The sequence below is a fragment of the Chroicocephalus ridibundus genome, chromosome 14 (genome assembly GCF_963924245.1).
Source record: "Chroicocephalus ridibundus chromosome 14, bChrRid1.1, whole genome shotgun sequence".
NCBI lineage: Eukaryota > Metazoa > Chordata > Aves > Charadriiformes > Laridae > Chroicocephalus > Chroicocephalus ridibundus.
This window is the reverse complement of record NC_086297.1, coordinates 15,494,263-15,519,583: the sequence shown is the minus strand read 5'-3', so window position 1 is coordinate 15,519,583 and position 25,321 is coordinate 15,494,263. Positions and strand designations below refer to the sequence as shown.

The window sequence follows — 25,321 nt, the reverse complement described above, 5'->3', positions numbered from 1 at the left end:
CCTGAAGTGGTTTAGAATGCATTTTACTTGGGTGCTAAAAATGTGAAAATTGTAAGGTTTTGCTGTTTCTCCGTAAAATAGTTTACTTTTTAATTGCATTTTAAAGTATTTCAAATGCTCAAGAAACCAGTTTTCTGTGCTTTCAACAGCAGTCACTGCTATGTGCTTTTCCCCTCTCTGTTATGCGTATGGTCTTTTTGCCTCTTTCGGTTTATAAAAACTTTTTTTTATATAATTTCTTTTTATATGAGCAGACCCTGGAGGCCTGATAAAAATAATCGCCACATGGATTCCTTCAGAAAGCATGTTTGTAAGTAGATAAATGAGCAAGTTTCATCATAAAAATATAACATTATTTATTACATTACTGAAGTACAGTTGTTAATTCTGGATGGCCACACATACGATGTATCTTTACGGAAATATTACAAGCTCCTCAGTTCTAAATAAAATATTAAGCAGTCTAGAAGACAGCAGCAGACTCAACGATTCAAACATATTAGTGGAGTCAGTGACAATGGATGCAAAAAGAGTCAGCGAAAACAGCTGACTTTCCTCCTAGGAAGGTGAAGGTCTGCAGCCAGGTGTCCTCCCGGGATTTGCCCTCCACCCCCTGTGGAGCCCCAGGCTGGAAGGAGGGATGCTGCAGCCGGACAAGCTGATAAGAAAAGCTGCAGCAGTTCCCTGGGAGGTGAGACAGAGGCCAGATGACACATGCACAGACTGGAGAGACAGAAACACCTTGGAGAAAACGGGCAAGAAATATGATCTTGCTCTGATGAAACACGAGGTGGAGGAGACAGATTGACCCATTTTGGTGTTTGTGTGTAAGTGATATTTTATGTAAATTACTTACCCAATTTGCACATAGATTAATTATCAGACAACAAAAACCTAGTTTTTGGTTTTATGCTTGTGTAGACCTAATAATAGGATTTTTCTCTTTATCAATCAATTGCTCACCTTTATTCCCCAGATTTCCGCTGCCTTTCCCGTATAAGAAAGACTGGTGTGAGCTAAAGGCTTCTTCCCTCTCGATAAGAGAGCCCGTCCTCCTGTGGTCCCAGCGAGTTTGTTCTCTGCTGAGTCAGTCCATTAAGCAAGACAAGGTGGGATGTTCACGCTCAGGACGTTAGAGACAACACATGCTAAAACCTGACTCCCACAGGTTTAAAGTTGTCTTTGCTAAGGATTTTGCTTTCCATCAAAACTGGTATGACAAAAAATTGAATTTCGAGCCCAAAACAGATTGTGGTGTTTAATAGTTTTCCTGTTAGATCTAGTGTGATAACTGATCTGATGTGTACAGATAAAGTTTACGCAATCTTAATAATCTGCTGTGAGACATGCTCTAAATTTTTATGTTTTACATAAAACACAACCTTCCAGACACAATGCCTCCTTCTATGGCCAGAGATGTCAACTATATGCTAATTATAAATGTACTTACATTCTTTGTTTAAATATATTGCCTCTACATACCAAAGTCTGTGTCTCAAAGGCTCAAGTAGTAAAGTACAAACACTCCAGTCTGGAGAGCTCTCTGTCAGTTGTATCTTGCAATCAATAATACTAGTTTGTATTTTTTAAAATACAGAATAAACCTGGTAGATTAAGAGAGGTCGTGTTTGACATGCTCACTTCCCAAGGCACCAAATAGAAGAGAAGTAAGGCGAAGAGTCCCACATGTGCCACCTCACTGAATCCTATGAAAAAGACACGTTACAGAAGGTTGGATGCCTGGGAGACACTCCAGCGCTAATGTTCTATTTTATTCCAGTGCAAACATGAATTAATATAACAACCACTTTTTTTTTAAAAGAGAGAAAAGACAATTTTAATAGTACAGATAAACAAAGTATCCTGTGACAACCTGTTCTTAAACTACAGTCATCTTCCCTCTAGGGTGTTGAGATTGGGATGGGAGGAGGTCTATTTTAGCTACTGGCCAAAGTATACCATAGTAATGGCATCCCTACAGGAGATGGAAAGATGCTGCTGTGCGTCTGGGTCTATTTGGATGGCCCGTACACCTATGGCTCATACCAGAACTGGAGGAAGGGAAGTCCTACCAGCAGGCATGTACCTTTTTCAGCAGTCTTGATCTTTGTGACTGCTTAGTCTTTGGTGAAAACTGAAGACAACCTGGAGTGTGTGGGACAGCAGAGGACGAGAAATGCCAAACCATGACCTCCTCAAGAAGCTGAAGGCCATAACTTTCTGGGCATAATCCCCTCACCCCCGGCCAGTGTCAGCTTCTTCACTTGCATGGTAGAGCAAACCGCTTCCACTTGACTACATCTGTGTTTTGCAACGTGTTGTCTCTTGGTCCACACCTCTGATATCCCTCTAGTTCCAGCATCTGATGTTGCTGGCAGTCCCCATTGCAACAGTCAAAGCTTTTCTACTAGCACTTCCACAACAGACTGATGACGGAACCTGCATTTAGGGACTTGCGGTGTCACCATCTGTGGGTCTTGCATAGCACTTCTCACTTTCCTAGCCACTCTTGCATTCCCATCTGCCATTGCTATATTGGCTTATGATTTGGCCAGGGTACCAGGTTGTTAAGTAGGCTGCAATACATGCCTCAACTTTGTAGGAACTATCCTTCCTTTCAGGACACAGCTTCTTCCTTTCATTTGCTTCAGAAATTTTCTTACTTTTTTCCATCAATCTCAGCTTCCAATAGAGGAACTCTGTGATCTGTAAAACACTTCCTGACATTACTGCTTTTTTTTTTTTTTAAATCAAGACTATTTTACTGACATCATCTATTTCAGCTTTCATAGCAACCACAATTCTGGATTTTTAATTATTTCATAGAATGTGTTGGGTCAGAAGGGACCTCTGAAGGCCATCTAGTCCAACCCCCCCTGCAGTCAGCAGGGACATCTTCAACTAGATCAGGTTGCTCAGAGCCTCATCCAGCCTGGCCTTGAATGCCTCCAGGGATGGGGCCTCCACCACCTCTCTGGGCAACCTGGGCCACTGTCTCACCACCCTCAGTGCAAAGAACTTCTGCCTAATGTCTCATCTACACCTGCCCTGCTCTACTTTAAACCATTGCCCCTCGTCCTATCACTCCATGTCCTTGCAAACAGCCCCTCCCCAGCTGTCCTGTAGGCCCCCTTCAGGTACTGGAAGGCCGCTATAAGGTCTCCCTGGAGCCTTCTCTTCTCCAGGCTCAACAACCCCAGCTCTCTCAGCCTGTCTTCATAGTCCTCTGGCCCCGCTCCAACAGGTCCCTGTCCTTCTTGTGCTGAGGGCTCCAGAGCTGGACACAGAGCTTTTCAGCCTGCCAATTCAAGTCTCACAAGCCATCTGCTGTGCTAAATGTCATGTTGTGTTTAGGTATCTTTGCAATGATTCCTGGAGCCGCACAGAACTACAGTGAGAAGCAGCTGCTTGTAAACTATGTCATTGCAATTAGCTCCGGGAAATTAAATTGGAGCTGCCACAGAACCAGGCCTCGAAGTTTCCTTGTGCATCATCTTCATCACTTTGTAATGATTATTTTGTCCCATCACAGCCAAATTCTCACTGTTCTCCCTGTTTGCTGTTCAGTTTGTTTCTCTGCCTTCTCTGGAGTCAGCTCTGATTTTAAGCCCAGCAGCATGTCTGCAGACATTGCCAAACAGCAGTCCTGGGCTGCTCACCCTCTCTGGGGCTGACTGAGAGTCCTGTCTACCCACGATGCCATGTCTGTCTACCCAGATGCCAAAATCTTGTTTGATTTTACCATGTTCCACATGGGTCCTTTCCTCACAGTGCCATAGTCTCCCTGCCTGGAGGGCCGTATGATTGCCAGAAAAATGGCACAATTTGCAGGAAACTGGGGCCTGTTTGAATGTGGAGAGCAGACTCTACGTGACGTGTACCCCTAACCCCAGAAACCATGTGGTCCACATCAACAGCAGAGATGATGAGGCTGACCAAGTGCTCCTGGCTCCCTCTCTGCCTCTGTGTTTAAGGGCTGGTGTTTAAGTCTGGCTCTGTGTAATGCTTTGGGAATAGCAGTCTGCCCTACTGCAGAGCCCTCTCTTCAGGCAGACAGTGAAGCTTAGCAAAGAGTGTGCTAAACGCCACGGAGAAGAACTAAGGAAAGCAACTAAAAAAATTACACTAGAGCTAATTCTTCAGCTTTTTTCTGCCTCCTTTGTCTTACACCACCATCTCTGTCAGGCAGATAGTGTTTAGGGGTGAGAGGAGGCAAATGACATTTCCACTTAAAGCGGTCGGTATGTGGTTTAAGCACACTCACATTTTAATTTCATGGGCACAATGAGCAGAGGACTGGGACTCGGGATGTCTAAATTTTACACAAGATAACGTCTACCTCGCTGGGTAGCTTTGCAAAAGTCATGACAGCTCCATGTACTTCAGTTTCTACTTTGTGAAACTAAGGTGACAGTAATGACTGCTTCTTCAAAGCAACGGAGTAATGGGGTCATCACTATTATTTATTACTTAGAACCAAAATGTTGAAGATTCAGACAATAAATATAAAAGTCCAAAGATGGGCTAAAATATAATTATTTTTTTTTTCTCTAAATTGTTCTTTCCAGACCAATCCCCTCCTTTAGGTGGTTTGATGCATTTGTGTTAGCATTCTTCCAGTAGCATCCTTAAAGTCAGGAAAGGGGAGGGGGGTTGGTAATGGCTCAGGGTTACAGCTATGCAGAGCGGTAAGGCAGCAGGAAAGACACAGCATAAGTCTTCTTATTTGTACCTTATAAGGAATAAATAATGCACCTAAAGCCTTAAGCTTTGACGCTTTGGGGAGGCAGACAAAATCTGAGAGGTGTTTCTGCAGATCTATTGGCACCTGCTTGCTCTGAACGCTGCAAAGCAGGACCCTTAGCTCTGATCCCCAGGACAGCTGAATAGGATGGGAAGGAGCACCAAGGAGTTTGTGTGGCCTAAATGATTTTCCCCTTTTCAGACATTTGAGTATCACTGAACTCAAAATTCCACAACCGAAAAAAATCAGAGAGTAACCGCCTTAATTCTCTTCTTAGTCAACATATTAAGTTGCTTTGTAGTTGTTTTGAAAATCAGTCAGAGGTGTTGCTTCCAGCCTCCCCCTCTCTACAGTCCAAGGGCAAACTTGTGCACTGGAAGGGCACTCTATGCTTTGAAGCCCAGCTGGGTGAAGCCACCTTCTATACCATGCTGCAAGTTAAGAACTGCTCAGGCACATCCTGTGCCTCGTGCCAGAATTCCGTTGGCTGGCTCCAGGTCAGTGTTTGGAAGCAGTGCATGAACCTGCAGAGGCGTGCAGACTCTTGAAAGACTCTTCAGGAGAGCACTAGGTGTATCGAGGATGGAATCCACCTGAGGGTACTGAGGAAGCTGGCAGAAGTGCTCACCAAGCCACTTTCCATCATTCCTCAGCAGTCCTGGCTAACCAGGGAGGTCCCAGTTGACTGGAGGTTAGCAAATGTGATGCCCATCTACAAGAATGGCTGAAGGGAGAATCCAGGCAACTACAAGCCTGTCAGTCTGACCTCAGTGCCTGGGAAGGTTATGGAGCAGATCATCTTGAGTGCCATCACATGGCACATACAGGACAACCAGGTGATCAGGCCCAGTCAGCATGGGTTTATGAAAGGCAGGTCCTGCTCGACAAACCTGATCTCCTTCTATGAGAAAGTGACCTGCTTGGCGGATGACGGAAAGGCTGTGGATGTTGTTTACCTGGATTTTATTAAGGTCTTTGATATGGTTTCTGACAGCATTCTCATGGAGAAACTGGCTGCTCATGGCTTGGACAGGAGTACTCTTCGCTGGCTTAAAATCTGGCTGGAGGGCTGGGCCCAGAGAGTGGTGGTGAATGGAGTTCAATCCAGTTGGTGGCTGGTCACGAGTGGTGTTCCCCAGGGCTCAGTATTGTGGCCAGTTCTCTTTAGTATCTTTATCAATGATCTGGACAAGGGGATTGAGTGCACCCACAGTAAGTTTGCAGATGACACCAAGTTGGGTGGAGTGTTGTTCTGCTTGAGGGTAGGATGGCTGTACAGAGGGATCTGGCCCAAGGACAACAGTATGAGGTTTAAAAAGGCCAAGTGCCAGGTCCTGCACTTGCATCACAACAACCCCATGCAGTGCTACAGGCTTGGGGAAGACTGGCTGGAGGGCTGCCCGGCAGAAAAGGACTTGGGAGTATTGGCTGAATATGAGCCAGCAGTGTGCCCAGGTGGTCAAGAAGGCCAAGAAAGCATCCTGGCTTTTATCAGACATAGTGTGGCCAGCAGCACTAGGGCAGTGATCGTCCACGCCTCGAATAGTGAGTTCAGTTTTGGGCCCCTCACTGCAAGGAAGATGGTCCTGGAAGGTCCTGGACTGCCTCAAAAGAGCGGCAATGAAGCTGGTAAGGGGTCTGAAGGACAAGTCTTAGGAGGAGCAGCTGAGCAAACTGTTCACCCTGGAGAAAAAGATGTTGAGGGGAGACCTTATTGCTCTCTACAACTACCTGAAATGAGGTGGCTGTCAGTCTCTTCTCCCAAGTAATAGATGATAAGACAAGAGGAAATGGCCTCAAGTTGTGCCAGGGGAGGTTTAGATTGGATATTAGTAAAAACTTCTTCATTGAAACAGTTATCAAACATTGGAACAGGCTGCCCAGGGAAGTGGGTGAATCACAATCCCTGGAGGTGTATTTAAAAGATGTGTAGACATGGAGTTTAGGGACATAGTTTAGTGTTGGACTTGGGAGTGTTAGGTTTACGGTTGGACTCCAAGATCTTCAGGGTCCAACCTAAATGATACTGTGACTCTAAAGAGATGCATGGCCATACATCAGTCATCCCAACTCCCCACACACTTAGGCAGAAAGAAGACCTTGTCTCTGAGTTGAAAGGGAAACATCCTCCAGCCAATACTCCAGTCTGAGGTCTGGAGGGGCCTAGAGACCCCAGTCAGGAGGGGCCTGAACGCCAAGGACCTTAGGATGTACCACAGCACAGTGACCCCCTCAGTACTGAGGCCGCCTTTGTAAACTTTGGGAGGCTCCTTCTTGTCGCCTTTTGCAGTACAGGGAGCCTTGCAACCTGAAACAGAATCTCTTGATTGCCCTCCTGGTGCAATGAGGTGCATGGGGCAAGCAGTGAGAAGCTCAGACGTAGTCCACTGCCCTTGCAAACCACAGAGCAACCTACTGAGCTGTACAAATACAGGAAGGATAGATGAAAGTCTTGGGTGAACGGGATAAGGAATGAGAAGTGTGCAAGGACAGTGTAGTGAGTAGTTGTGTGGGTCTAGAAGGGAAAGCTACATCATTGAGACTTTTCTGTATTAATGTGATGGTGAATTATGCAAGAGGTTGCCTAATAACAGACCAACAGAGGAAAGAGATAGGGAATGAGCCATCAATGAAATGCAGTATTGAGACAGTCTGAGCAAAAGAAATAGTAGAAAGAGGGAGATAAGGGGGAAGAGGACCCTGTGAAGGCTGACAGAGGAAAACAGAGATACAACAGATGAGAGAGACTAAATGTAAGGCAATGATCAGAGAGAGTAAAGTGCCACAAGAGACCAGGACCAGTTGTGATCAAGAAACAGGCAGTCAGCAGCTTCCAGATAGTAAAGTAGCAAAAAAAGCAAAGATGAGATCCAGGTAAGATCCATGGGAGAGGCAGAGGTCTGGGAGTGAGCAGGATTCTGGTATTCACAACCAGATTCTGATATTGGTAATTGTCATGTTTTAGTTTATGGCTGGAAGAAAGAGGCTGGAGCTCTGAAGTCTTCTAGGAACAAGAACGGATGTCGCAGGATAACAAAGTAGATGTAGTGTTTAGAGAGAAAGAGTGCAGGGTGGAGAGGGAGACAGCAGCTGAAGGAACTCAGGAAATAACTGTCATGAATTGCATCAGCGAGTCAGGTGGGAGAAGAGGTGGCTGGATGAGGAGATGCCATTGGATGACATACAAAGTGATGTACAGTGGGAGAGAAAGCAGGAAGAAATAGGGAGGTCAAAAGGAGAATTGTTTACTGGTGACAGAGTTGTGGGAAGTGAAGGGGTTGACTCTGAAAGGAGACAATGAGATAGAATGGTTGAGGCAGGAACTGAGGGGCCTGAAGAAAGGGTAAAGAAATGATTGCCTGTGGCCACAGGTAGCTCAGAGGGTAAGGTGGAGCGGTGTCTTTGCTGGGTGAGAAACAGGTAGGTGTGATGGTTAAAAAAAGTACAGAGCAAAACCAGCAGAGGCAGTATCTGTGCAAGGAGAGCATTTACTCTGACAAGAGCATCATTGTGCTGGAGCCATTGCCTAGAGTCAACACTTCAGTGGTTACTTCTCTGACAGCTTCACACATGGATGGTAGCAAGGATTTAGTATCTTACTTCAGTGTTGTAACCATCTCACTTTTACTACTAGCTTGTGCCAAAACTGCTTCTCTAGGCCTTCTTTCCGGTACCAAGTCAGTATGGTACTGGGAAGGTTATGTTTGTTTTCTTTTAAGATTTTCGAAGATACAGATCTTTCTCTGGATTTCAATGTTATTGTGTGAGCTAACAGCATCTATAAGCGTCACAGAAAAAAATTATATGCAACAAGTTCAAAAGATTGTTTTCTTATAGTTGTTGGCTAAAGTTCCTATTAACTCAGAGACAAGGTGTTGCAAAGTCCAGGAACTGTCAGGAGAAAAAGCAACATAAATAAAAAAGTGCTATGGTTTATTAGGAAAGAAATAGCCACTCAGCATTATATTATCCTCAGTGAGCCTACATCTTCAATACCTTGTGTAGTTCTGATTGTCCCACCTGGAGAAGACAGAGCAGAGCTAGGTCAGGCACATAGCAGGAGGATTTTGGGATCAGAACTGCTCATCCCGAACCACAAATGATTGGGGCAGGAGGGAAGGAACATGATAGTGAGCTGTCAGACCATGAGCTGACTACAGAAGGCAGGTAACTGCCTCTTCTTCCGCAAGAACTAAGACAACAAATTAACCTGGAGAGGTACAGACCAGTAGGAAGCAGAAGGAGACGCTTCATGTCTTCATCACTGTGCTGTGCAGCTGTTTTCTGCATGCTATGGGAAGTTTAGATGAGTTCCAAAATCAGCTCATGAGAGAAAAAAAATCTGTGAAGGGCTGTTTAAATACAACACTGACACTGTTGGGGAAGACAGTCCCTGAGCAGGGATCACCAGGGGCTCAAAGTGTAATCTAGGGACCAATCACAACGTATTTCATTACAAAGCTTTCTTCTCCCACCCTCCCCAAGCAACTGGTACTCACTGGTCACTGTAAGGATACTGGACTATATCGACCTTGGACCTAACCCAAATTTTTATTTTTCATAGACTTGGGAGGAAAGAGACGAACTTGTTTTAGCAGCAGAGAAGACTGAGGAAAAGCACCGAGCAATAAAGGACAAAAAAGGCACTGACTACACATCTTCCTTCAACATATGTAACACCACAGCAACCAGGCAGCTAATGACACTCTTAAGCATACAACTGTAACACATTTGCGGGCATTTTAATCATAACGTGAGCCAACATGAAAGATTCCTGAGAATTGTGAGCAGTGCTAAGAGGGTTTCCTGACTTGACTCCCACTTTCCACTTTAACCACACCACCATCCAGCAACCTTTGTCCCTTTTAAATAGACTTGCCAGAAAGTGAAAGGGCAGAGAGAAGAGCTCCCGAAGCCTGGATCTGTGAGCAGAGAGCGACGTTGGAGAAGTCGGATTAAAGACATCTAAGCACCTGATGATAGAAAAAGAGAGTCTTGGTCTCTTTGAGCAAACAAGCAGAGAAAAATGACACAGTCTTAATACATTTGCTAAGTCTACAAAAAAAAAAAATTCATAGCGCTGTAAATAAAAAGGCTATAATTTATGCTGCAGCTCCAGGAGACTGTTTGATTTTCTACTTTATAAAACAGGAAGTCAAAATAAAATTGGAACTAGATGTTCTCATCTTCTACTTTCAGGGACTTATGAAAAAAACAGTGCAAACAGAGCATGCAGCATTAACCAGCGAGGCTGGACTGTTTGTCCCCACAATAAATACTTCACCAGTGCATGTTTGTAATTTTTTTTCATTTGTATAAGGACTGAGACAGCAATTTATACAAGCAAAATTCTTTGAGTAAGAAATGTGACATTAGTATTTCTGTGGTTTGAGTCAAGATAGAAGATCCTGACCAGACCCTGTCACCCACCTGGCACGTGGAGGTGCTGGGTGCTTTGGTGCTTCCAAGATTGTAGTCCTCCGCGATACGAAGGTTCAGCATCACTTCTTTCTAGATTCAAGTTATGTCCTCCTCCTTGAGCAAGGCATCTTGTGCTGTACCACCAGCGTTCTGCCCTAGAAGGATGCTTTAAGCGCAATTCTTTTCCATGAAATCCTATCTAAATTTTCAGATTAGGATTAAGCAGTAATGCTTGAGGTAAGGTGTGCAATGTGGATACAGATCTGGTGGCGTCCTCTGCTGACTGTACATCAAGGTCATATAAAAAGAAAATGATGTAGTTATAAATGTGTCACATGGGACATCACAGGACATGGCCTGTTATTTCCTCTTCCCTTGCACTGTTCCAAATTGGGATACATCAAGGGACTGTAGACTGACACTGAGCAAGAATGAGTCAATTATGGCAATAAAGCCAGATTTTAAAATGCAAGCGGCTTTCATGTTTGAGGCCTGGGTGATGGATTTCCATGCTGTTGGGTCTGTGCCTGCACATGGTCCATCGCCAGTCCTAGTAACACACCTTGCAATCTTCAAGCGACACGGCTGCAAGTCTATGAAGACATGCCTTTCTGAAGCCCTCCAAGGCAAAAAGGGAGACACACTGACATCTGGTGTTGAAGACTGAAACATGCACTCCAAAAACTGCATTGTAAGATGCAGAAATGGTTTTGAACTGCAGGACGGTGAAAGCGCACTGGCAAATAATCCTCAGGTTTCTGGTCAGGCAGCAAGTCGCTTAAAAAGAAATATATGTTGAAAAGCTATGCCTAACGTAACATCATCTCCTGTATTTAAAATATAGACACCTAGAAGCAGTTCAGGAGAATTTGTAGATTCATTTTCAGTGCTATTTTTAGCAATCTTTTTAGTGTGATAAATAGATTTAATTACGCTACTAATTAGATTGCTTGTTTTTCTGTTTGTCTCAATGACTGGTCTTTTAACTACGCTTTTGTCATGCTCTTAGTGTGTTTCTTGTCTGTAACCAGAACAGAGCTGGAGCCTCTCAGTCTGAACTCTTCGGATCTCCAGTGTAAACGAAATGAGCTCAGGTCAGGTATAAATGCACGTGCTCTTAACGAGACCGATGAGTTCACCCATGGCGCAAAAGCAGAGGACTGCAGGGGCTTGCTGGGGCGCGTCCTGTTTTAACCACAAACTTGAGCAAATCTGAGCCTATGATGACCTTTGACACATTCTTGAAACTCACATTTTTTGCTGCTTTGTGTTCCGTCTCCAGTGGTGGAAATCCGCAGAGAGCTGGGGAAGAGCGCGCAGACGGCACACGCCTGGTGCTCCTTCCCTCAAACTCCTGCCATTGCCCAGACAGCTGCGGGACCTTCTGCCACCAGAAGCTGAATCTCAAGCTCCAGCAGTGCTTGGAGTAAAACCTTTCTCCCAACAGCCTAAATCTGTTTCAGAGTTAAGCAAACTTCTGACATCCTCGGCACAAGAATCTGCAGCTTGACTGTGCAGCCCGAGAGGAATTACCACCTTTTGCTCATTTTTTGGGTGAATATAAATGCTTTTACCAGGAAGGATTTGTGAAGAAAACAGCTTTCCTGGCTTGTTTCAACTTCAGGTGAGAGACAGGGCCCACAACTCACAACTGCAGGGTACCAAAAAAAAGAGAGAAATACAGGCAGGTACACTTGAAAACTAATACAGGGTGGGAAGAGATGTAGAAGGCTGTTGAGAGGAAGGCTTCATGCCCCTGACTTTAACGGAGTTAGGAGTGGTCATTAAAAATGAGCCTTTGGCTTCTTGGACATAAGCCCCTGTGCAAAACCCTAAACAGTGAACGTGGAACGAGGTGTTCATTTGCAAAACACAAGACTGATATGAGGTTTTTGCTTACAAATAAGAAACCGTTAATTAACTGTTCCTTGGATGCTGTTAAGTTTTACTAACCTACTGATTACTGGGTTTTTATCAGACTTGAGTTAGGAAAGAGGCAGAGCTCATGAAGGACTGGAAGGCACTTCCTTCAAAGGAGGAAACAATTGCTGGGCACTGCAATGAAAGACAGAGTCCGGACAAGCACCACAGGGCAATGCTTTCTGTCTGCTAGGTAGAGCAGGCTACTGTCGATAAAGGGCTAACTCTGCTTTTATCATAGCAGGAGCAGTGTTGGGATTCCAGACACTCCCAAGACTTTCTTGTTTGGGACCCGTGGGACAGTATGAGAAAAACATATGAGCAAACACATGAGCATATGAGAAAAACTTGCAGAAATGCCATTTTTTAAAGTAGATTACACAAACATTTAGTCTTATGTGACAAAGTATGGGGTTTTGTGTGAAAAGGCTCAGCTCTAAATGGTTCTAACAAGTTGCAAGGCTTTCGGGCTTGTGGGTTGTATTAAACATCCACCTTACAATGTACGCTGGTTGCAGGAAGTCCCTGCCTGACACAAAACCAAACCAAACCAAACCAAACCAAGATTTTCCTCAAATCCATTGATGGTGCTTTTATTGCATAGGTCACTGCAGAGTACACGATCTTATGGCTGAAATAGGTACGCCTGAAATAGGTACACCTGAAATGCTGTGTTTTCCCGCAAGTTGCATGACAGTCCAAAATCAATAATCGAAATATAGTATGCGGTATCAAAAGGTAACACTTAGCTTCCACAGCATTAGACAAATGCAAAGTGGTATCTGCAGCCAACAAAGCAGATGCCTAGCCCTGAAATACTAAAGTGAGGGCATAAAACCCTCATTCAGCCATCACTGACTCATTAGGTGCCAATATAATTTGAGTGGGATGCCACTGTGGCAGAAGTCTCCCGGCACAAGAGCCAGAGTGAGTGAGGATTTGGCCCAGGCTGGGCGGGTGACGTGTGACAGCCCAGGCTGCATTCACTGCAGTTCTCAGCATCGCCACAAACACCACCTATGCTGGTTAAAGCATTCTCCTTTGAGTCGCAGGGGCCAGCTCATGTTTTCCCCAGGCTTCTGTTGGGTCTTCTTCCTGTTGACGGGGCCGTTGGTTCGGAATCTGCCCGTTAAGGGGCCTGGGAAGGGGCAATATGCATCCTACCTGCGGCACGTGCCCAGGAAGAGCAACACAGGCAAGATGGTGCTCTGCGTGTGCCCCAACCCCGCTTCGCTGCTGCAACTCATCCGAAGCATTTCCAGAGCTGCGCCTCTCCCAGCTCTGAATGGTCTGAAAGACTATTTCTAAGGGGTGTCAGCAGTCACCGGTGCCCTTCTCAGAAAAGCCCAGCTTTTCAAAACAGCCAAGGAACTCGCATCGCCTCCCGCCCACCTCCACAGCAGGCAGGGCTGCACCCTGCCAGGGCTTTCCAGTAGGTTCAGCACTGAAAAGCCAAGCAGGAATGCATCACAGCAATCCAGCTCTTTACTTTTGAAAATGCTGCTCAAAACCGCCCTCAAATGATTCGTGTGAATCCACCCCAACGTGTCCCACCCCCCCTCCTCAAGTGGAAGGAATTTTAAGTTTGTTCTTCTTCTTGGGGATTTAGCATTTGCAACGCTCCTCAGGAGGCTGCAGCGCCTCTCCCCTGAAGCTGGAGCTGCATCCGCAGCGCACGTCAGGGAAGGGGAAGAACACGTGGGGCCCAGGGCATGTCGCGGCAGGGCCGCAGCACCATTTGCAGTGCACGAGAGCCTGCCTCTCAAAGAGCGTCTCTCTTCAGCCACTGAATCGCTTTCAAATTCTGCCTTCAACAAGAGTTGAGTGATTCCACCCCGGAAGGCTGGGGGGACCCGGCACAAATGCAGTGCGGATGCTGTGAGGAACAACATCCAGAGCAAAATGGGATCTGATGATGTGCACACAGCCTCTGACTTCCACTTACTTGCGATAACATAGAAGTTAGGATACTCCTAACATACTGTCCAGTTCACCATAGAGAAAACTTGCTTTTATCTGGTGATTTCAGCATCATATTGCTGACCAGGGAAACAGCAGAAGATGCAGACTGTACTGACATAATTTTATTTATAATTAACAGGAACTCCTGAAATAACAGCTTGAGGCACAAAGCATGTCATGTCTACTTCTTAGTCCCAAAAGCAGTCTGAAACCAAATCTCCTCACTGATACCCTTGAAGCTTCCATTCCACTTCTGAGGAATAGGAGAGGGTCAAAGGCTTAACTGCACAGTGGAAGCCAAGCTGAGTTTCTAATTATTTTGGCTGCAGAAGTCTAGCACAGGTGTTCCTGTGCAAGATGGAGTAAAACCTCCTGCCCTTCACATCTAAACGTGGCAGATTGTGATGTGCCACCCTGCTGCTTCTACCGTCCACTCCAGTCCATTCACCATTATGTTTTTCTGAGTACTGGCAACTCCCCTTCTTGGGTTTCAAAGTTGTATCAAAGTCCTCTACAGCTGAAAATGCTTCTTCTGGCAAGTTGCAGTTAAATGTAGCATAGCACGTGGAGAATTATTCCAAGCCCAGGAGGAGAGGCTGGAGAGCCGCCCGGCAGAAAAGGACCTGGGGGTGTTGGTCGACTGCCAGCTGCATGTGAGCCAGCAGTGTGCCCAGGTGGCCAAGAAGGCCAACAGCATCCTGGCCTGTGTCAGGAACAGTGTGGCCAGCAGGACTGGGGCAGTGACCGTCCCCCTGTACTGGGCACTGGTGAGGCCCCACCTCGAGGGCTTTGTCCAGTTTTGGGCCCGGCACCACAAAAAAGACACTGAGGGGCTGGAGCGTGTCCAGAGAAGGGCAACGGAGCTGCTGAGGGGTCTGGAGCACAAATCCTGTGAGGAGCGGCTGAGGGAGCTGGGGGTGTTCAGCCTGGAGAAAAGGGGGCTGAGGGGAGACCTTCTGGCTCTCTGCAGCTCCCTGAAAGGAGGGGGTAGCCAGGGGGGTCGGTCTCTTCTCCCAGGGAACAGGCGATAGGACAAGAGAAAACGGCCTCAAGTTGCACCAGGGGAGGTTTAGATGGATATTAGGAACAATTTTTACACTGAAAGGGTTATTAAGCATTGGAACAGGCTGCCCAGGGAAGAGGTTGAGGCTCCATCCCTGGAGGTATTTAAAAGCTGAGTAGACACAGTGCTTAGAGATATGGTTTAGTGATGGTTTTTGTCAGAGTTAGGTTGGTGGTTGGAGTAGATGATCTGAAAGGTCCCTCCAACCTGGGCAATTCTATGATTCTATGATTTTCACCAAGCTGGTCTATACCATGCACCAACATCTGACACAGCATTCTGAGATTTTTTAACAGAGTTAGGCTACTTTGGGCAAGGTGCAAAGACTCTGCTGTGAAAACCAAGCTTCCACCAGGATCTTTTTCAGTGCCTTACCTTTCTTCTCCTTTTCTGAGAAGAGCATGCACACCTCTGCAACTACTTACCACATCAGTGTACAAACATACCATGGAGCTGGGGGATGCCATTGTGCAGGTGGCTGGAGAAACTAATTTTTACATGAGTTCAAAACTGGAAAAATTCTTAGAAGGAAGCTCTGCTGAGATTTATGAGATGTGTGGATGATGTTGTTACCTCAAAGGTCCATGAGTCACAAATTGCTGGGAAGGTGGGTTTGTGTTCTGCAGAACTGCAACATCTGCTTGCTCTGAGCTCTGCTTCCATAGCAGTATCCCGTGCCGGTCACTTTTGAAGACAGTTGTTGGATTAGACAGGATTGTAGCAAGGCTGATTTTGACTTTGTCAGAAAACCTGCCAGCGTGCATGTTAACTCAAAGATTCAAAGTAGAACAATTTATTAACAACAACATTTTACAACAGTGTTTTCTCTTCAACTAAGCTTCAAGATGCACATGGAACTTGCAGGTAGGGGACTGACTGGGCATAGAAGACTTCCAGATCATTTAAAGCATGCCCACGGCAGCTGCTTCCAGACTGATCACCGTCAGCTTACCTGATTGTTTAAGGAACAAACCCACTTAACTACAGGTGTTTCTTAAATCGATTTCCTACTAAACATGAAACTTTAGGGACTGTACTCATCTGAATACGATGCAAAGATCTGAAAAGGACAAGTACCAGTAGATCACACCCGAGTAACTTGATTGCAAATTCAAGCTACGTTAAGCTGGTGTCAATTAAGCAGTACATGCGCATATGGCACTCCGAGTGTTCTTTGATGATATTACATTCAAAAGGCATGTGGCTTTGGTAGAAGAAAAAAGCAACTTGGTAAAGACAATTCCATGCTCAATGTGTGTCTCTACAGTTTATTTTACAGGAGATGAGATGAGCACTGTGGTGCATATAAATTTGCAGAACAATATAGGAAAATACAGTTTAACCATATGAAATTGTTTTACAGTAAGACAGAAGAATTATGTATAGGAAATGCCTTCAACACTAAAGGACAAGATCCACAGCTGACATAAAGTAGCTTCCACCGAACTCTGCCAGTTTACCCAAGCTGAAGATCTGCCCCCTCAATCTTTTCTGCATTCAACTTCTTAAGATCAGTGAGTCCTTCATGTATCCTTATGGAACAAAAGCCACCCTATAATTTGCACAATGATCTGAGATTTACAAGTTACCCAGACAGAGGCTGAATGATACGTAAGCTATTTACGGGGTCTATTCAGCCAAAATTTATGGAAAGTTATAAAATATTGGCTAAACATCTTTAAAAATAAGTCATTAGTACTGACAAAAGTCGACTTTCCTAGAAATTTAGAAGTATTTAGCAAAAGTTACACAAAAAAGACCAAATAAGCAACTTTATTTTAGTAGAAAACTCTGCTTTAGTGTATGACTGGTGATCTGGCTCGCCTTTGAATCCCTGCTGTTAGAATGTCTGCAAAACTGTTTAGTGGATTTTTCACACTGTCTTGGGCTGCCAAAAGAAAGGAAACCATCTAAGGAGGAGAAGAAAATATTTGTCCAACACTAGTACCTGCTTTTTTCATAGTGGATAGAGGCTGCTGTTCCTAAAGAGCATTTTTGACCTGCTGAAGTGAGGGAGTGGTAAATGGACATCCAAAGTCCTTAGGCTATTCTGAAAATCGCAGCCACCACATCAAAAAACTCCAGGGGAATAAGGGATTTTGGGTCAAGCGTTCCCAAATTCAAATGACTAAGATTGTCACGTCATGCAGATGTGAGATCCCCAAAATCACTATTCAGCTTTAGACTTCCAGTACCAGAAAATTACTTCTCAGCAACTGCTTTAAAAAAGAGTCAAGATTGGTTTTTTTATTTTACACAATAAAGGCCTGCTTAGGCCCCAAATGCCACTTACGAAACTATTTTTATGCAGAATTCCCTGCTTATTCTACTGAGACGCCTATACCCAAGGACGCGTCAGAAGATTAGGTTAGCAACGCTCCTTCAGTGCAGTTGCTCTTCAGTCTAGTATTTCCTACTCCATTTCAGTATTGAGAATTTAGGATGGCTGTGCTGGACAGTAAATGCTCAACGAGACAAAGGCAGGTCTACTGGGAACGTGGATGCTCTAAAAGAGTGCACGGTGCGGAGCAAGGAAGGAGGGTTGAAAATCCCGCACAGATCTGTGTGCGCTGCCTGCTCCTGAGCTCTGGAAATTTGTAGGGTGAATCTGTGTGTTTCACACGCTTGTAGCAGATACCATTTAAAGAGGCACTTCAAGGGGAACTACTAGCAGAATTTTAGTAGGGTTGTGATACAAGCCATTTCAGTTACTCGTTACATCAGTAGCCCTGAAAGACTGCTTATATTCAAAATTATGGTCTTGTCCGCTCACTGAATGTGCATACAGCAGCTGAAAAGCTTTCGTTCTGAATATCCACTGAGTTTATCTCTTACAATGCACCTGAAATAGTTCAACTTAATGTAAGTTGAGGGAATTAAATTTGAGTGTTTCAAATTAATGTATTTTTAATGTAATTATTATGCGGTTAACCTAAGACTTATTTTTTATTGGTCTATGAAAGATTTTGTCCAGGTACAATTCTTAGAATCAGATGCATCATTAGGCACAAAAGGTTTTTGCCTTGAGGAATGCGTGGGATAAGAAATTTAAGTCAAATTGTGCTATGTGTTGGTCCCTTCAGAAAAAATGCCCAGGAAGAAAAAATAAACTGTGACTAGCACAAAAAGGAGACATTGCACTTCCAAACCCCGTGGCTGATAAGAAAAATCCAAAACAAAATCCAAAATAACCCCTCCAAAAAGCTTTCATTTACCACTCTCAGAAAATATCCAAAAGCATGAAGTTTGGTCAGCACATTAAAGCAACAGAGATGCTCTATGAAAATTCAAAATTAAAGAAATGATCATGCAATCTGGTATATCTCAGTAATGGAAGGTCGGCTACAGTAACAATGAAGAGGGAAAACAGGAATTGAAAGATGCACATTTATATGAATAAGACCTATTATAGGACAAAATAATGAATATTCTTTATACAATAGTGCTTTTCAAGAAAAGACAGGAAAGACTTCATCATCATTATGCAACAGAAAGACCGTGTGCTCCGAGCTCCTGGAGGACACCTGCACGCCAGGCTTGACGCGTCTCTGCCTGACTTACAGTCCAGTGCTAGGGCGCAGGACACCACAGCGCTGCCCAAGGCCAACAACCGTTCTGCAGTCACCACTGTGGCACTGACACATAGTGGCATAACCGGGTGTTAGCTGGAGAGCCCTGTTTCAAGCAGTAGATACAAGGGAACGTTTCATCACTGATTTTCATGTGCTAAGCAGAATTCAGAGAGTGATGCGCCTGTCAGGGTCTGAGGGAGACCAGCGCCTCACATCCAGAAGCTCAAATGCCACTGGGCAGCTAAATATTTTCCTGCCCTATGTGTCTGTTCTTAATTTGAATCTGCCTGTGACTGCCCAGCTGGTTAAGTTAAATGTAACCAGCAGGCTCCTCTGGTAAAGTGTCAGACACCTCTGCTGTGCAAGGAAGGACACCCGCCAGCCGCTCCCTACCGCTGTATGAGTACGGGAGGAATGCCCACACAACAAGAACCATTCACAGCAACGCTTCGTTAACCTCTGGGACTTCGTTCTCCTATTTCAACACATGATGGGTAGCAAAAAGCCTACAGACTTTCCAGAAAGGTCTATGATCAGGAAAGGTCACTGTTTTGAAAACCGCCTTTTTGACTCTGTCTTTTGAAGACCCAGTTCTCACAAAGCGGAAAGGTAAGGGTGACCAGGACGGCCTCCAGGACACCAGACTCTGACTGCCACCTCTGGGCACAGACGCAGCCGGCTGCACCAGTGCAAAGGAGCACACTAGCTACCATGAAATAGCAAATATGTTTTCAATTCAGAAGGAAACAATCCATCAATGGATCACACCAAGAAGTCACATCTGCTCATTCCAGGGGGACCTTCAAGGTGCTGGTCTGGATTTCTTAAGGTGCTTGATAGTGAAGGAACCACCTGGGTAAGCAGTGCTCTTTTTGTCCCCGTGTGTGACTGAAGAAAGAGATGGGCAGAGCTGCTTTTTCTCTTAGTTTTGTATTTGGGTTTTTACACCTGCATCAGCAGGTGAGCTGTAGGCCCACACTCCAGAGCTGCGCTCCTACCACAGCCTGACACAGGGTCACTCCTGAGAACTGCACGTATAGCAGCTAGGGCTTATACAATTAGTACTTGAGGTTCTCATTTCTTAATGTTTACCTTATACATACACTCAATGACTAAGGAAAAAAGAGGCTTGTGCATTTCTATTTGTTAGCCTGATTTTCAAAGTCTCTTATCACCTACATGCTCCCTGCTGTGTTCCAAGAAATCTCTGAATGCCAAGCACTTCCAAAGAGCAGGTGAAGAGCGTGCATTTCTACATAGTCTAACTTGCAGCAAATATTTAAATAATGACATTGAAAACAGGGACAAATTTAAAGAGGTTCTCAGAAGGTCTGAGAAATTATGACGGCTATTGAGCATGTAAAAGTTTTCTGTGAAAGCTCTACAGAAAATTCCTGTTAGAAAAAAAACCCAAAAAGAGATGATCTGAGTGTAGTTCACTGTCACAGGACAGCTACACACGCTGACATTGCAGCATGGGGCAAAAAGCAGCAAAATTCTGCAACATGAAACTGCGCAGATGCAGAATCGGATGAAGAGAACGAGAGCACGAATTTGCATGCCGCCTGTTACGCATAAAAGGAAGAATGATTTCAGTGTTTACTAGGGGAGCACAGCTACCCCAGAGCAGCTCAGGCAGGGCTGCAGAGGCGGAAAAGTACTCCAGAAACATACCAGGTATTTCCATATGACTTTCACTGTTGTTATGATATTTTAACGTTAAAAAAAAAATTAAAGCTATCTCTAAAGATTTCAGTGTCATCACATAATGAAATAATGTTCCTATAAGGGAACAGGTGAAGTCCTTCAAAAGATGTCAACACACAGAAGTGATGAACAAACATGAGTTACAGATGTGAGTGAACCTGAAGCAGACTGGATATTGGAGAACTAGGCCTTTTGGGATGTTCCTCCATGAAAGCAACTGGAATCTTGCCAGCGATGGGAGAAAGTGCTCTTGGCCTACATGGTAAAGGAATCACCGCTTTCAGCTCATTAACTCCAACAGGAACCAGCCAACAGCACTGGATCCACAATGAGTTCTGTCAGAAGGTGAAAGAATACCTTAGAGGAAGATTTCCAGCAAGGACTCTATTGAATAAACTGTGCCAGAAGATGGCTTTGAAGACATTGGCGGGTTGGTGTGGATGATGAATAAAATGTTCTTATTCTGTACGGCAGCTGAGGTTACAGCTGGTAAGCGCTTCACCAGCTCTGGCACTGGAGTCAGGACACCCAATGGATTTAAAGCCGTAGGATTCACTAAGCCCTTGAGCTCAGACAAGGGCCAAAAGGCTCTGGCTGAAGCAGAGATTGCCAGAGAGGCAGAGGCTTGACAGCACGAGACAAGTATGTGACAGCATTGCTTAAACAAAGAGGGAGCTCTGTGGGAGTGGCAGGACTCCTGAAACACAGGCTGCTTCAAGAAAGACACGGGCAAGAGGAGCTACCAGAGAGAACTAGAGGCAAATTCCCACAAATTGTACATCTTCAGAGGAAAGCAAACACTACTAATCAAAAGCTCACCTTACGCTCTGTGACCACAGAGCCGTACGAAGATGTAAGACGGCCCTGTCACTCAGCAAAAAAAAAAAGACTAAAATAGTAAAAGCTTGCATGAAGTGTTTCGTCGCCCACCAGCCAGACGAAACGATGACCCTTGAGCTCAGTACCTATGGAGGCAAGGGACTTTGCTATTCCTGTTAATGAGTTCCATTGCAGCAGCATCATGCTTTTCACACGCTAGCTACTTTAACATAACATGAAGCTTGATCTTGCTCCAGAGAAGAAGTTGTTCAGGATGAGCTACTGCATGAGGAAAGACTGGGTTCAACTGCGTTTTTGCAACTCAATGGAAGATGAACAGAGCAATGCTGGAACTCCTGAATTTACCTTGTTAGGAACAAACACGAGGGCAGGTGTCTGTGCTTCCCTTCAAACATGCCACTACCTTCTTTGATGATGCTGTCTGTTCAGAAGCACTTGGGCTTCAGCACTGCCCGACTTGGAAGGCTCCACCCTGTCCAGGATCCATCAGCCAGAGAGTGAATGAGCCAGGTAGCACCAATCCCACCGTCTGCAGTGTCGTATCACAGGAGAATATCACCTTTTGCAGGAAATAAGCTGGAAACTGTCTAAAGCAACAGCAAAACTTCCCTGACACTTCCACTGATTACAGATGAAACTCCTGTTGCAGAGGAAGCATCTCGCCCATTGCAGAGCAGCACCGTGCGAGAGTTTGCTGGGCCTGGTAAAGATCAACAGCCAGGTACAGCTCTCCTCAGGTTATGGAAGTGAAAAAGAGATACAGACTCCATCAAGAGAATTATCATTCTGTGCAGCTCACACATTCCTGCAATATTTCAGATGGACCAAAAACTAGAAGTAGGAAAACTGTCTGTAAGTAAAACAAAAGGGTAAAAAAAATTACCAGAAAATATAACCAAGAACTGAGAGCGGCTTAAATACACCTTAGTAGAGAAACAAAAATACATTTCAGTCCTCGAAGAAACCTGTGCTAATGGACAGTATTTCCAGTCTAAAATAGATAAAATAACAAACATCTTTAAAGAAAGAGGAAAAATAAAGTGTAATTGATAACGGATTACTTCAGATATTTATTACGGAGAATACGGTATAAAGTGCACAAGTAGCTTCATTTTGCAATCAAATGTGGTGAGTTGTGGTCAAGATTGCTCGTTTTAGTTTATACACAGCTTAGAATACAGGGTTGACCTGAGATGCAGCTCTGAAGCACCCCAGTTATTTTTGGCCACTGAAGTTTTGAAAGCTCACCCTGCACCTGTGGTTAAAAAAAAAAAAAAAAAAAAAAAAAAAGAAGAGAAAAAGTGCCTGTCCTCCAAAGTGCATGGTAGAGATAGGAAAAGTATATATTGGTATGCCAAAAAAAATTAATAGGCTAGAGAGTGAACCAATAGGAAGACTGAAAGAGAGAGATCACCACGAAACCTCCCCGCTTGAGCAGCAGGACTCTGGGGAAGCGTACGTATTCTGAGCTCAAGGACTACAGGATGCTTAGGAAAATCATGTTTCATTTGTGTTGCAATAGCCTTTGCAGGAACTTAGGAGAGACTCACGTAACGGTGTGCTGGCTGCTTCCAACACCAAGGATAAAAGAGCAGCTGCAAATGCAGAAGTGTGTAATGGAAGTGCAGTACAGGAGGTGTCACACCAGGAACAGGGATCCTGAGCACGCAGCCATCACGGCATTGCATCTGCCAACATGCAAAGGTTTATAAAGGTTAATGACATGGCAGAGAAGTGGGTTGTGGAGGCATTTGCAAGACAGGAACACATCTACGCTGGTAAAGAGTTGGTTGAGGAAAGGGAACGATAGGAAAATGCTACGGAATTCAGGTTGAAATAGCAAACCAGAAAAATAATCACTGCAACAATATTAAAAATGTGTTGCAGATGAGACTTCACTGTGTCTCAGTTTGTTTCTGTAAAGGGGAATATTGATTCTAAGTGATCTAATCACAGCAGTTTGAGGCTAGTGAACAAACCCCTGGAACAGCAGTAGAACAAAAGAAGGATGCAATTTTGGTGCTGGGGAAAAAAGGAGGGTAACAATAAGATAAAGTGGAACATAACTGTGGATCAAATGAAATAGCATGGTTTGGGAAACTGTAGATGACAACCCAGTGAACACCGAGTAAAGGCCACAGTGGTGAGAATCAGGGTTTCTGCTGGATCTAAAGCAAAAATCTTAAGAATCTTGGCATTGTATGAAATGCTGAAAAATATATTATCAGCAATGCTGAATAATCCATCAGAAATAACAGCAGGAGAATCAATACCTTTTCACAACCAGTCTACAAACTACATAACACTATGTGCCAAAAGTAGGGTTGAATTTTTGGTTGTTTGCAGTAAGGGTAACAAAGGAAAAACCGAGGGTTGAGAATCTGATAGTGCAGAAGTGCTGAGCAGCTGCATTTACTTTTAATGCAATTTAGTATCACAGATTCGTGGCACCTTTGAAAATCAGGCTCTAAAAAGATAGAATTTACAATTTATCTGGACAAACTTGGTAATTGAAGATACCTAAAGGCTGTGATATTCACCTGAAGGAACCAAAGAAAGGGCAATTTTAACCTGGATCCCAAATAAAATGTTAGAGGACTGTCTTTAAGGCGATTCTGTGAGAAAACACCTTGCATAATCAGGAAAGGTTTTGAACATCTCATTTATTCCTTGGTATATAACCTCTTTCTGTCATTGAGGGCATTCAGACAGCAAATGAGGTAGGTATAGCACAACAAAGTCTTTCCTGATAAATAACGGTGATGGCAGCGCTTTCAACCTCATTGATTGGTCCAGAACAGAAATCATGATGATAACGGGTTTATGTGTCCCTGAGAGGGAGTATAAAACAGGAAGAACAGGAGTCTTCTCCACAGATTTTGGGAGAAGGGCCATCACTTCACTGCCGTGGTGGGAAATGGTGTTATATGAAATAAATCTATTTGCACAACATTGCTGCGAGACATGCGGGTTTAGAGATGGGGGAGCCAGAAAAGTTAATCAACTTGCCTATGGCCATGAAAGCAGTCAGTGACAGACCTGGGATTCATGATCAGGACTTCCCTGCCTCCTGCGTCATGTTCAAACATTTATCTACTCGCTGGCCAGAGGCGCACTGCACAGTTGTTCTAACATACTGTATAAAGATAGTCATGCAAGGGATGTAGCACAAGGTCACTGAAGAACAGAACTCTCTCTCTTCACCAGAAAGCAAATTTCTTCTGGAAGCTGCGTGCAATTGGGAACCTCTGCTGGGAAGCACACATCTGGTTTCTTCACCCTGGAATGTCTGCTTAAGGCTTAGCACAATGAGGACCATTTTAATGACTAAATGTAACAGAGATAGCCCACACAGGCATAAATTACAAGGTGTCTGGTAGTGGAACAACCTTTTCCCTATGCGCTTCTGACCCTTAAAAAACAAACATTAGCCTGGTTACTTCAGTGGACTCATCACATACAACTACAGAACAGTCTATATTTCCATGTCCACAGGTCGGATATCTCCAGTTTTGTGTTCTTTTACCCACAGTTCCCTGTCTTTGGCAGGATCCACTTTCCGAAGCAACTGATCCACGAGCTCTACTGTCTAAAACAAACAAAACAAGAATCAAAATGTCAAGGGTGCATTTCAAGCAGAGACGGTCGTTGCTCTCAAGCGTAGAGCAGCTACGCGCATGCCTGTGTTGCATTTGCAGACGAGTGAGAACTGCACGTACGCAAGTCTCGGTGGGCAACAGCCAGATCTGAATGTGAGCCTTGTAGCAGGAAGCAGAGGAGCGGCAGAGACAACTTCCTAGGCCAGGCATTGGCCACTCAGTCTCTGACTCCTGTCCTGCAATCTGTACCCTACGCCAAATACAACCATGTACTGAGAGGTTGGCAGATATTCCCTGTATTTTAATATTTGAAAATTAGCCAGTTTTTTGATAAGCACATAATATATACTCCCTCCCCCAACAGTGAAACCATTTACCATCTTCCTTGCAAGAACAGATGACCTCAAGGAGTAGTGCATGATGCTGGGAGAGCTAATAATGGCTCACGCTGACTAAATGTAATTAAATTCATTGTGTCTCCCCCAGCAAAAAG

General features: G+C 44.5%; 2 protein-coding genes across 8 annotated transcripts in view; one reads left to right on the top strand and one right to left on the bottom strand.

The window, feature by feature from the left end:
• Positions 1-25,321, bottom strand: part of GAS7 (growth arrest specific 7) — a 160,143-nt gene that overhangs the window by 34,786 nt on the left and 100,036 nt on the right. For 4 of the 7 annotated variants that reach the window (XM_063352123.1, XM_063352125.1, XM_063352124.1 and 1 more), the window contains exon 14: positions 16,365-24,818. The exons of 1 other annotated variant lie outside the window; for it this stretch is intronic. In XM_063352123.1, the coding sequence (XP_063208193.1) occupies positions 24,705-24,818 (114 nt within the window). In that variant the 3' untranslated portion in view covers positions 16,365-24,704. Of the gene's footprint in view, positions 1-16,364; positions 24,819-25,321 lie in introns of those variants that run through there. 2 more of the 7 variants (XM_063352128.1, XM_063352130.1) reach the window with 1 other exon arrangement.
• Positions 333-14,125, top strand: LOC134523321 (uncharacterized). Its single transcript, XM_063352134.1, has 2 exons — positions 333-827; positions 977-14,125. Exon 2 carries the CDS (start codon positions 5,530-5,532, stop codon positions 6,511-6,513), a length of 984 nt encoding a protein of 327 aa, XP_063208204.1. The 5' UTR covers positions 333-827; positions 977-5,529; the 3' UTR covers positions 6,514-14,125.

Excerpts from the sequence above, each read along its gene's own strand:
- LOC134523321 (XM_063352134.1), top strand. The coding sequence starts at position 5,530 with ATGGAGCAGATCATCTTGAGTGCCATCACATGGCACATACAGGACAAC.